The following is a 13,505-nucleotide window of genomic DNA, read 5'->3' as shown; positions in this document are numbered from 1 at the left end:
CTACACGGCAGTGTAAATGGTTTTCAAATCTCAGAAACTTTCGGCGGGGACTATGTTTCATTATGTGCAAATGAGCTTGTTTCTTTGCATTGCATATTTGCTAATAATCAAATCTATATCTATACATATAAAACTCAAAGGTGACTGACTGACAAATGCCCGGTTTCTGTGGCTCATTTAGCGGTAGTTTATTTATTCAAACTGTTTTTTATGAGTTGCTAAATGTACTTAAAATACCGGGGGTTTGTGATCTATCAACACACAGCCCATACCATCGAACGGATTGGGCTGATTTTTTTAAAATAAATCTTGTTAGATTTTCGACTCCTTGAAATTAACCTAGATTTACACATAGGATACTTGTTACTACGGCAAACCTTTTCACGCGGGCGAAGTTGCGTAATAAGTCTACGGATAAAACCAAACTTACCTATAATCATCTATGGGTAACGGTGTTAATTCTTCGTCATAAGCTAGGAACTTTTGCCTTAGCACTCGATCTCTTCTGTCAAGCGTCGCTTTTGATGGCGTCTTTACGTTTTTACCGTAAACTGGGTGTACGTGTTGTTTTAATTCTGTACAGATTATAAAAGATACGTATACTTATAAGATTTTTATTGTTATATATATAGTCCAACTATCTAATATTATAGTCCAACAACTTAGCAGTGAGTTTTGTATGCAAGTTTCGTGGCTAGCGGAGGTATATAAAATTCAGAATTAACAACATCATTGAACTCTAGGCTTATACGACTGTTGTTGGCCTGTTCGATACAGATTCTATATTTTGTAAATTCAATACTTGATTATAATCGAGACAAATTGAGCATGTGAAACTCTACTAAATAGTCGGACTATATTGCTCAAAAATTCTAAGAGTTTTTGCTACGATACATATTATTGGATTTTTTTAACATACCTGAAATATCACCAAGAGTATCTAGATCTTCTTCTTTATCAGAATAGTCATCTGAAACAAACAAAACATATTAATTTAACATCACGAATTTACAAATTCGAACAAGGTTTCTATTTTGAGTTCAGAGGGACGATTAAAAAGCGACATTTAGGTGCTAATTAACCACATTTAGATATCTTTCAAACTGTTTTCGTACATTTACTGTCACTTATTTATAAACTGTGAAACTTGTCGATAATGTTTAAAGGGAAAATTGCTCAGTGCCCCTAGTACAATTTCAGGAGAACTATTATTTTGAGTAGGTAACATAGACCATTCAATATGATCATGAATTGATAAAGTCAAAGGTTTGTAATCAAACTACTTATATTTTCGATAGTTAAAGATTTTTTTTTTACTTTTTGGTATAGTTTTTGGATTATAACTATAACATACCTTCATCTATAGTAGAATCTTTGGTTAAAACGGCTGGAGTTGTGATTATTTTGTGTTTAGATTCCTTAAAAGTAGCGTCGTAGATATCCTCTGAAACAATACAATTTATTGTAAATTAAATTATTGTTTAATAAAAATTGTTGTTTTTAAGAAGGGTAGAGTTATTTTATTGATTGGCAGTAGCTTACATTATAACCACAGTGACCGCCTACTAAAATACAGTCTATTTCTAGTTTTACCCAAAAGTGTGTAAAATAAAAGTACATTGCCTTTTACCAAGCACATAAGCAAACTGGGCTCCCATTGAGTAAAATTCTAGTATAAATTAACACAATGCGCGAACCAGGAATCAAATTCACAACTTTGTGACCAGTCGTCTCATAAACTGCCGCTCAGACCACAGAGGCAGTGAAAATTTTACTGGAAATTGAACCTGACACCTCAAATCCCGAGTCACATACATAATAATATACTTCCTTGCGCTTTACTGTGTGGTTAGAACGCTATATGTTGCTAAGTCATCACAGTGGGGCATTATACATTAAGTGAATTGAAATAACTAATAATAAAACAAAAACCTACATACTTATCCCACTCTGATAGTCGTTCCAGATCTTCTCTATAAGTTCTTCAGACTTATCACTAATACTCAATTGAATCGGCTCATTCAAGGTACTCTTTATTTCATTAAGAACATTCTTGTCGTATATGGGGTTGCCTTTGTTGTCTATCCGTTTGTTTATGTACAACCATTGGAGAGCTAGGAGCGCCGCTTTGTCGGCTGCTTGGCGTTTTGATATTGCTGTGCTGGAAAAGATAAATAGTTTTGTGATTAGTGTGCTGTTGAATAACTTAAGTAATGCATGTGAGGTGAGAAAGCTTATAATAGTACACCCTTAAATATAGACCTATACAAAACTTCTCATAAGCATTATTAGCCCCTGTGGCGCAGTGGTTTAGGTCACCACGACGCTACTATTGTGCCGGGAGCTCGTGGGTTCGATTCCCACACGGAACAAATATTTGTGCGATGCACAAATAATTGTTTCGGGACTGGACGTACTTTGTGTCCGTTGTTTGTATGTTTGTAGAAGCCCCCGCGACACAAGAGCAATTCTTAGGGGAGTTGTACATATAAGATTACATATTAGTTAGTAAATGATGATTCTATATCAAAAAAACCTAACATCGAGTTTGAGACAATATTAGCAAGCTTCTCTTAAGTGGAAACATTAACATCCATAGTAGACAGAATATGAATCTATCAGCCATAACTCTTAAGCAATAAAATTACCTCTCAAACTTCATTTTCTCAGGCCACACTAACGCATAAGTGCAAGTCCAGTCAATTGGTTGAACCGTTTTCTTCTTTCTTCCTTTAGGAGCTACAGTATTCTGTTTGTATTGTACATCATACATCTTGCTTGGCGTTCTACTGGAGATCTCGTACAACGCCACACGGGGGTTCGGGAATAGTTCGGTAACATTCTTTATAGCTGGAATGAGAGTTAAAGGAAGTTATAAGTTACAGAATATCAGTAAGTACACAATACATGTTGATAATCTTAGTTTATAAATTAAATTAATATTTCTCGTTACTCATCAAGAGCCAAGGAAGAAGTAGAGTAGTAGTATAGTATAGATTTAATATAAATTATAGAAAATCATCAGTTATTTTTATGCCACATGATTTCTAATTTCTATCTGAATATTTTTAACAGAAGCTCAATGTTTAGTAACAAGATTGGTATTTTTAAGCCCATACTTCATGTGAACATGGCTAATATACTTTTGAATTTGATGGACAAAGCCCTCTCAAGATACTTTAAAATTGAACATTTTGTTAAAACTTTGTAACATACTTCATTATTCCTTACCTTTTCCTTGTTGAACACTAAATCCACTAATATCACCATCTAATAATCCTCTAGAACACCATTTTCTGTGTGGAGGTGACAACAGTGCTATACATGTGCTTGTTCTATGTTGATGATTGAATAAATATTTATTTTGTATTTGTACTAGACCTGGAAAAATAGATACTATTTAAAGCATGTAAAACTGATATAATTTTTCTTGTAGAGAATTGCTAAGTGATTAAAAATTTTCCTATCAATGACTTTAAAGTAATGTGTTATCAGAAATAATGATCAGTTATTTTTACAGTCACTAGTGGCCAGTCGGAACTGAATCTGCCTGCCAGTTACGAGGTCTTGGGTTAGAGAAGTACTATAGATCTTTTCTAATTTAGGGTTTGGTAATGCGTTAGGGAAAAGGCAATAGCTTTACCCACTATTATATTATTTACCTTTGCCTAAGGGTTTATACTCAGAAATGATATTATGGATGTATGTATGTGTTTCAAAGACAGTAATAAAACATTGTGTGTCCGCATCTGGGCAGTTACATGGATAAACCTTAACTTTCCTTTGTATGAGGTATACAAAGGAGAGACGAATAATAAACGGAGAGACAGTCTTGCATTCATAATTCTCTTGCTAAAGGTAACTAAAGACAACTAACTTTGTTTTATAACTTACCACTATAACTTTGATATTGAGGGACTAAATTATTGACACACGCATTGTTCTGCAATATTCTTCTCCATAATGCCGTTCTTGTTACAATATTCTTGCAAACAAACATTTTACAAGCAAATTTATGTCACATTGAGGTTATGTTGTGATCCTATTGCAATCAAATTTTGACCTTTTTAAATGATTTTTTCACTTCTTTTCACTTTTGACCAACGTTCCGACTTAATGTAATGTAACTAAACCAATTATAATTCTTGGCAGAGAGATTTAGATAGTTTAAAATTAGTTGTTTTGAAATATTCCGGTAATATCCCAACCAGAAACACGGATTGCCGTAAAATCAGACTTCATTTGACTTTGACAGTATTGACATTTGTTTGACCTGCCAAGAATGTCATTGTCATGTGTCATTATTAACGTTCCAATACTGATTATGCGACTTTTTACACAAAAGTTAATGCACAACGCTTATAGAGTCGTTTATTAGATTTAAACAAAACGTTTGTTTTTAAATTTGTAAACGCTTTTCTTTAATTGTGTTATGAAAAATATATATTCATTGCTTTTAATTGCCGGCTAGTAAACAATGAAAAATAGCACTATTTTATCAATAACATTAGTGCTATGTCCGGAACATCAGTTTTACTTATATTATAGAATGTAGAATACTGTTTTAATACCTGTAATAAAACATATGTCCCAGTGAAATAGTAAATAATATGTGAAAATAAGTTTCATGCGTTCATGTTTACGAAGTAATATTTGCTTAATTGTTATTTCATTCATTGCGGTTACAAAAAGCAAATTATCTAATGAATGTACAATTGCGTAGATCTTATCTTACTAACTTTAGCTCCTTGTAATTATACCAACCATGACGTATATTACAGGTTTTTAAACGTTGAAGAATTTTTATTGATATATTTCCCACTTATTATTATTATTCCATTCATTTTCCTAATTAATTTTGTTCTGGTCTCCTAAATACAAACTCTTAGAATTACATTTTCGCCTGCCTGACGACTTTATTTATAGTTTGCTATTTTAATTAGCTTCAAAAATGTTAATTCGAGTTTTGTGAATGTCATAAAATTTTGCTCATAAAAATTTAAAAAAACATTGGCAGTTCAAAGTACAATCTGTCTGTAATAAAAAAATAGCAGTTGTAAAAACCGCTCAATATTTAAAATCTATGTTTTTTTTTATCTGGAGATACAATCTTAGACTAGACTTTAGACTCATTAACTTTACATAATTTAGTGTGGTGTAGTTTGTATTTCAAGCACAGAATACTCGTTGTTTATAGGAGCAAGATATGGGAATCGAACCCGCATGTGTCCATTTATTGTAGTTACGTGGGTATGTATTCAGAGCAAATGCAATTGTTTATTTTATTTTATGTATACCTACCTACTTCCTACTTCCTAGTAGTTCTTAGAAACAAATAACCACATTTATGATTATTACAGTCAGGTAAAGTTCCTTAACGTTTAAGTCCCTGTTGATGAAGGATTTTAGAATCGTGTATGTGTTGTTGATGTGCACCTATAAAAATAAAAAAAATATCATCTTTTTGCGGTTTACACAAAGTACTTATTATTGATAAAATAAAACCGGTTGTTTATTGGAATAAAGCACATAATTTATTCTTAATCTGACTTATAATAATAATTATGACATCACACATTTTATACGCAAATAACCAGACACACTACGTGACTTAAAAACATAAATTCAGTTTCATAATTACATACAAAAATAACCTTTTTTATATCTCTGGCTGTTTTAATCTTTGTTCAGCATCAACATCTATTAAAGAAAAAAAACAATATTTAAAATTTGAACGTCATGGTTTTAATTTATTATTGTCTATAAAAGATCGCAAGTTCGTTTTCATTAAACGATTTAGTTTTTGTAAGATAAAATAACAGGAAAGATGAAACAAATAAAAAACAATAATCTTTGCACTGAAGGATACAATTATTATGCCATTGTATGACTAGCGATCCACGATTGATTCAAAAATAAAATCTGCGTCATTCATTGAGCCTTACATAAGTCTAAACTTATCTCAGTTCAACTGTAGGTATTTTTTATTTTAATGAAGATACAACAGGGTAAATTGCATAACTCGTAGTAGATTATTTCCTTAAACCTACAATGTGTTGTTTTTAAAGTTTTTTGTCCTTGTTTCGAAACCATCACGGTTTTCAAAACGTTTTGGAATATTGAGTTTTTCATATTATGCTAAATTGTTGCCTCAAAACGATCTTCCATCGATCGTATTGATGATATTAACAAACACAATAATTACATAATTGTAGAAGTCATTAAAAATCTGTAACAACTTTCGAAAAACCAGATTTCATACAAAAAATGTCACTTTCCAGTTCCTAACTGGCTCATTATAATGAAATCAATTCACTATTTAGAAACTTATGGAAGTCTAATAAACAGTAGGTTTCGAGTAAATGCCACTAAATATCACAGTTGTAGTCGTTTTCTCCATAATGAAATATAAGAACGGCCTGTTTGCGTGGAAATAGGGGGCCGATATCCTGTCGGAGAAAGTTGCTGTCGTCGCAGCCGAGGCGATCGTACCAGATTCCGTCACTTCTATATCTGCCTTATGTATTATAGCAGATACGAATATATTGTCCTTAGATACTCGCTGGAAACTAGCTATATCAGGCTGGAATATGTCATATACACCCATGTTGTTCAAAGGTTTGTTTAGCGCGACATTCGTGCTTATATGGAACCTGGGCAGTTTGACATCTACGTCTTCTAAACCGTAAGCGTCAACATCATCTTGCAGTCTCTTAAACACATCCTTTAGAGAGACTTCACTGAAGTTTTTGTACATATCGCGGATTTTCGTCGACGGATATGGAAGGATTACCAGCATAGAGTATTTTCCATCGGTGCCGTAAGGTAACTCCACAACGAAGGATTTCAAAGATTGTAGATTTGAAAACGCGAACTGTCCTTTTTGGAACATCATGTTGACACTACCAATAACTACTTTATCTTCATTGTAGAATGGTTCTAACACTGTATCTGTTTTGTTGAAAGGCGAAGACCATAATCCTTTGAAAGAAATGACGTTTGCTAATATCATCCGTGATTCTCTGAAGTCATCAGATCGTAGAACATTTGACACACGTCCACCAGACCTTTCGATGTACGAATTTGCATCCTTAGCTGAATTTGGGTCGTCGAAATCTAGCACTTTTACTGCAGCACCAAAGTCGTTTTGCAGACTGTTTCTAAACGCGGGAAACACTGTGAAATCGTTGTCCAAAAACACGAAATTTCTGCTTATTAAACTGACTCCATTTGCTTGTGCGAGGACAGATGTTGTCAACTGTTTATATCCTTGTACGAGCGTGTTTTGATTCTTTGGTAAGAAGAATGCTCGGCTGAGTTGGTTGTAGCTGTTTCCTGTGGCTCCTAGCGCGATCCCTGTCATGAGAGTCCATATTCCAAACGGTGAGATGACGACATGGCCATCTGTCTCCAACTGTGTGTGATATAGTAGTTCTATGCTAAAGTTCCTTGGCCTCTCGCTAAAGTCAACTTGACAATAACACGTTGTGACGAACAACAACACAAGCGCGACAGATTTCATTGTGGCCGCGACCGCGTCTCGTAATGTACTGAACAATTATAATGCGAAACGGGAATATGACTAATTTATATCCATACTTGATTCATTGGAAATTGTACTCTAAAGCTTATGTCCTAAGAATCATTTTGCTAATTTGTTAAATTCTTGTTTTATAGGTGTGTGAAGACGGCCGGAACCGGTATTCGTGATGATTTTGTATACAGTTTTTGTATGTAATACTAACGTGTATATAACTTGTTATCCTTATATATGTATGTATGGAACTAATGACAAAATCTGTTTATTATTCGCGGATCACTTAATATCAAAAGTTTATCATTTCTCGCGGACTGGTGACCTCACAACCTTGGGTGAATCTTAGCGATGTATTTATCCGATGCGCGGATTTACTTGCAAGCAATAAATGGTTAACAAAAGTAGGTACTAGTCACGATAAAACAGCAAAACAAGTGAGTAGAAACGCGAAATGGGAGGGACTTTTGAACGGAAATTATAGATGTCACTGACATGACGGAGGTGTGGTCATTTCTAAGAAATGTCATTGTCCTTTTTTGGTAAAGTATACAGGGAAGTTCTCGACAGTAAGCTGTGGTACCAGATTCTCTCTAAAATAGTGCCGATGGATATAATCGAGGGTGTTCCTCTCTTATCGTATGGTTATTGGTCAATGTTGTGTCAAAGTAGTTCAAGTCGGCCGATAGGCCTTTGACATGACTTAATAAATGTTATCTTAATTTAGATCAAACGGGATGATCTTTACCGACTCTGAAGCACGGAGACGCTTAATTCAAATGCCACTATCCGTCTATGAAATAACCGCGCCTAAGATTACTTAGCCCACAATTCGTTTATCGACCGGTTAGCGCAACTGGCTATGAACGCCTTCGAGTGTTTCCCAACATAAGCTGACTATCTTTCCCTGGAAAGTAGGGTCAATATCAATAGGGGTTTGTATGGAAGATTTCCCTTCTTTAAAAAACATTTGTCACGAAATACAGTAATATCCGAGTGGTTGAAGTTGCGCCTCCCACGCAAGTGGTCAAGGGTTTGTACCAGTACATTAATGGCTTAAAACTATTTTATTTTATAGTCATGAATTTACCACACAATATTATGCCGTATCGTTTAAAACAAAAATAGAGTTAATTACAGTCAATTAACATTAATACTGTTGTCTATATTGTATTGTTCTACGATTATGTCTTAATGTCAGTTGCCGAACAACTTAAAAACATGCTAGTTGTAAATGTGTTAGACTTCTTATCGGTCTTAATTAAAACTAATAATATATTAATAAACTGTAATAAAAAAAATACTGTTTTTGTTTGACAACTTTTTTGTTTTTTTTTTACAACTCCTGCGCTGAGAATTGTTCTTGTATCGCGGGGACTTTTACAAACAGCCAACACAAAGTACAACTAGTCCTGAAATAACTATTTGTGGATTGCACAAATATTTGTTTCGTGTGGGAATCGAACGTGCAACCTCTCGATGCCCTGGTAGTGGCGTGGTGACTACCTTAACAACTACGCCACTGGAGTCATAAAAATGAACGTCATTTGAGTCAAAGTGGCGCTTAAGTCTTTCTGTTTTTATACTACACTTTAAAGTAAACGAGACAGCATGATATTTGGGCATTAATTATTTGAATGACGTAAGAAACGTTTGAGATTTTAGCTGTACCAGTTTTTGTCCTCGATTTGGTTTTTTGCCAAAAGACTGTATAGCCCAGAAACGTCAGAAAATGTAATTTGGGTTTCCAAATGTCTGGGAAGTATTTTTCCCAGTCGCTCCTAATTACAACCAAACCCGATGATCTACGGAAGGGGTGATCTGGGAGGGTTTGCCTGCATCCATGTTGTTGTAATTTAAAAAAATGCACGGTCTATTCTAACAGAGACGCTCTGAAACATGCCTAATATCTACACAGGTTGATCTTTAAGGAAGACCGAAACTCAATGGCTGCAATAACATTAAGGTATTTCAAATATTTTTTTATATGCACTTACAACTAGTAGGCTTTTTCTGATTCTGTCTTTCACCAGGGGCTGGTCACAGCAATATACAAATCTTCTGTCCGAACCTGAAAATACATACATACATACGTCTTTTTCCCAAAGAGGTAGACTGACACCAAGGAACGCCACTTGGTACGATCCTTACAAATTTTCTTTGCCTCACTCACATCCATACATCTTGTCATACAGGACTGCTTGTAAATGACGAAAAATTCGATAAAAAAAGGCGATGAGCATGATCTTAATCCTGTGAATCATAATGTCGGAAGTGAATCAGTTCCATTCAAGAATATCCCAATAAAAACAATATTAATTTCCCCCTAAAATAGGTACTCCAGATAGGTTCATAAAGTTGAATGGAGAATGAATCAGCTTAATACCATAATTTTTGAGTCACTTAAGTATTTTATTTTATTTTGTGTGAAACATAATATGAAAGGTGCACGAACAATATCTGGGCACAATAATTTCCCTGAATCAGCAGACCAAACTTTGAAAGGAAAGTAAAGTAATTGTAGTTTATCTGTATCCTACAAAACCACTGAAGAGGTTAATAAAAAATCTTTCCATGGTGAAAAGTTATTTTACCCCAAAGACTATTACTACAGAGACTTTATAATGGACTATTTTATCCCAATACAAGGCAACAACAAATCTGTTCTCTTGAACAAACTCACAACAAAACGCCAGTATGATAATTAAGGGATTCTTTCGTCCTCTCCGGTTTACTACTGGGATTTCCAACTGTAGGGCATCGAACCTGTTATCTTACATTCAGAAGCTATTTACGGTACGTCTGTGAACGCTTTGCGCATGCGAAATGTGTTTGAGATACATAAAAAGATTGTTTTACAGAAGGTACAGGAATAAGACATGCACTTTGCAACGGTGGTATATTATAACCAATCTTCTGAGGCGCCCATAGCCAGTTGCGCTCACCGGTCTGACATAGATCTGTGGGTTAAGCAACCGTTGGCGCGGTCATTCTATAGATAGGTGACCGCATAGTGGTATTTGAGCTGGGCGTCTCCGTGCTTCGGAGGGCACGTAAAAAGTCAGTCCCGGTTGTTGTCTACTAAGATAACAGTCGTTAAGCCATGTCAAAGGCCTTACGGGCGGCTTGAACAACTTTGACACTAGGTTGACCACTAACCATAAGATATGAATGAATGAATGACCAATCTTCTAACTAATCTTACTGCATGTAAGTACATGTAAGTAGAGAAAGACCAAAAAAGAGATGGATGGATTGTGTGAAAGAGGATATGAACAAGAAAGGGGTGAATACAGAGTTGACGGCTGAAAGGGATGAGTGGAAGAGGAAAACATGTTGTGCCGACCCCACCTAGCGTGGGACAATGGTATATAATAGAACATAATATATTGTAGGGTTTGGTGGAAACACAGGTGATTAAAGTTTCTCAATTTTTCGAAAATTGACAGACTAAATTGCAATTCGACTAGATTGTAAGGGACTAACTGAATTAACTCGTGTGAATACCACTCTAAGGATCCATTCTGGGTTGAAAATTGTAAGTGAATTTTGTAGATGTGGGTTTTGTATGTGATGACAACATTGATGTCATCGGAATCTGTAAAACATTTATTTGATCGCTAATACTCATATTGACTAGAATTCCCAGTAATATTTACTTAATAAGGTATGTTGGCAAAACCCTCCGGATTTCCTGAAAATATCATAACTGCATTGGAATAATATCTATTCTTGGTATAGTCCTCTGTTCCAGTTCAAGTATAGACATGAATTAACTTGACATCAAAAGATCGGATTTAACCCGCGATTCATAAAAATATTTTTCGGGGAAAGAATCTCATGTTGTAAATTATTTAGATACCGAATTTCATTGTGTGGCGCTGTGGCCTGCAGTTTTCGATCTTGGAATTCTATCTTAAGAAAAATAAAAGCTCAAGCAAATTAATATTATTTGTAGAAAATATTCCTTTTACATAAGATCTTTGACAGTCGTTACCAGTAGTCAGAAGATTGACAATCTGACAACCAATCTTACCGATGAGGACCGTGTTATGACTTCGGTAGCTGGGTTCTGTAGGTCCGATAGTCACTCCATGTAAAATACTGGTATTCAGCTGCATCCGGTGAGGCTGGAAGCTGACTCCAACATAGTTAGAAGAAAGAATAGGCAAGAAAAAAGAAATGCCGCAAAAAGTGGTTACCAAATTAAAATAGTATCACGTCATATTCTACCACTGACAAGCAAACTCTTTAATAACAAATATTAATTGTATTAAAACACACAAATGGAATCTTCCAGATACTTTTTGCTTAGCTTTTTGCCATCCTAATCTCGTTACCAAAATGTCACAATGGACATTGTATGTTAATGTTTGTACGTTCCGCGACTGTGTAGATGTGATGATAAAGAAGTTCTACGTACTTGAATGTTCATAATAGCAGCTGTTTGTATTCAAACTGCACACTTTGATCGGGGATAAAGTGAAATGGTTGTTATGTCTAGGAAGAGTTGAAATTTACTGTTACTTCAAAACATCAGTCCATGATGCAGCGAAGATGAAGGAAGTTACGTTTTTGCAAGGATCGGTGTTGCTGCATTGTCTGGTTTCACTTCAAAAAAGTGTTAACTTACATATCTACCATCTTACTATGTTAGATGTGAAGTCTGTCTGTTACATTTTTACCGCTAACAGCTCAAAGTTCTTCGATAAAATTTTAAATAGAGATAGATCTTTTATAAAGAGGTGGAGATAATTCAAAACAAGAGTTAAAAATCGATCAATTTAAATAACAAAAATAATTTCCAAGATGCTATTAGCTGAAAGGATGGAAGTCAATACGCGAACGCAACTGGTCAGGTCAGACAGTATATATTATCGTCCATTTTGGACAAAGTAAATCTAGAGCAAACGCAGGTATACATGGTGTGAATTTCTATAAAAGAAACTAACGGGTCTAGCTTTGAAATGAATAGACTGAAATGTCACACAGATTTCGTATTGTTTCTTTTGTATTTTGATGTGGGGTAATCCTTTCTATGGAGACATAACGGTTTCTAAATAGTCCAATGACCTGGCAAAAGTACTTACTGCAGATACCAAGATGAGGACTGCTGTCCTATACCTAGTAGAAGCATAGTATAATAAAATACTAGCAGGACGAAGTTTCATCTTATATTTCAGAATTTAAGAGGAAGATTCGGATGTTCTTTTCAACTATCTCCATGCTTTATTATAATCGGTTCAGTGGTTTAGCCTAATGAACAAAAATAATCTATAAACATCAATTTTTGAACATAACATAATAGTTGATGTGGCTTTTTTCATACATTACAAGGTGGAAAATATTTTATTTTTCAGTCTATCATCTCTGATCAATACGATTTGGAATATTGCGACTACTTTGAGTGCTACGCTGTATTCATAAGGAAAATTATATTTACTACTAGCTGACCCGCGCAACTTCGCTTGCGTCACCTAAGAGAATGGGTCAAAATTTTCCCCGTTTTTGTAACATTTTTCGTTGCTACTCCGCTCCTTATGACCGTAGCGTGATGTTATGTAGCCTATAGCCTTCCTCGATAAATGGGCTATCTAACACTGAAAGATTTTTTCAAATCAGACCAGTAGTTCCTGAGATTAGCGCGTTCAAACAAACAAACAAACAAACAAACAAACAAACAAACAAACAAACAAACAAACAAACAAACAAACAAACAAACAAACTCTTCAGCTTTATTATATTAGTATAGATTAGCCAACAGGAACGAGAGCCACATTTAAAATCTGTGCATAACTGCGGCGGGGCATACTTAGTTTTTTAAAAAGGTGCAGGTAGGATAGAAGTCACGATTAACTGGTAAAAACAGTACACTAACTTTCAGTAGAATGACCTACCTTTGCACATTATCCAGTGGATATTATAAAAACGCGCGCGCTATAGATTTTCCTTAACAAAATTGGTATTATCG

The 13,505-nt window shown here is 34.8% G+C and overlaps 2 protein-coding genes across 2 annotated transcripts in view; both read right to left on the bottom strand.

Moving 5' to 3' along the window:
- The window catches only part of LOC142983208 (ATP-dependent RNA helicase DHX30-like), a 40,993-nt gene extending 36,762 nt beyond the window's left edge, over positions 1–4,231 (bottom strand). The window contains exons 1-7 of the mRNA XM_076130099.1: positions 3,895–4,231; positions 3,232–3,381; positions 2,649–2,850; positions 1,941–2,161; positions 1,355–1,444; positions 920–970; positions 431–575 (exon numbers count right to left, since the gene is read on the bottom strand). Coding sequence (XP_075986214.1) covers positions 431–575; positions 920–970; positions 1,355–1,444; positions 1,941–2,161; positions 2,649–2,850; positions 3,232–3,381; positions 3,895–4,000 — 965 coding nt within the window. The 5' untranslated portion in view covers positions 4,001–4,231. The remainder of the gene's footprint in view (positions 1–430; positions 576–919; positions 971–1,354; positions 1,445–1,940; positions 2,162–2,648; positions 2,851–3,231; positions 3,382–3,894) is intronic.
- Positions 4,232–5,508: 1,277 nt separating this feature from the next.
- LOC142983116 (serine protease inhibitor 77Ba-like) lies at positions 5,509–7,568 on the bottom strand. The gene has a single exon (XM_076129952.1). The coding sequence runs from the start codon at positions 7,520–7,522 to the stop codon at positions 6,338–6,340; it is 1,185 nt and encodes a 394-aa protein (XP_075986067.1). The 5' UTR covers positions 7,523–7,568; the 3' UTR covers positions 5,509–6,337.
- Between the last annotated feature and the right edge of the window lie 5,937 nt (positions 7,569–13,505).

This window comes from Anticarsia gemmatalis, chromosome 23, assembly GCF_050436995.1.
Source record: "Anticarsia gemmatalis isolate Benzon Research Colony breed Stoneville strain chromosome 23, ilAntGemm2 primary, whole genome shotgun sequence".
NCBI lineage: Eukaryota > Metazoa > Arthropoda > Insecta > Lepidoptera > Erebidae > Anticarsia > Anticarsia gemmatalis.
This window is presented reverse-complemented; position numbering and strand designations above follow the sequence as displayed.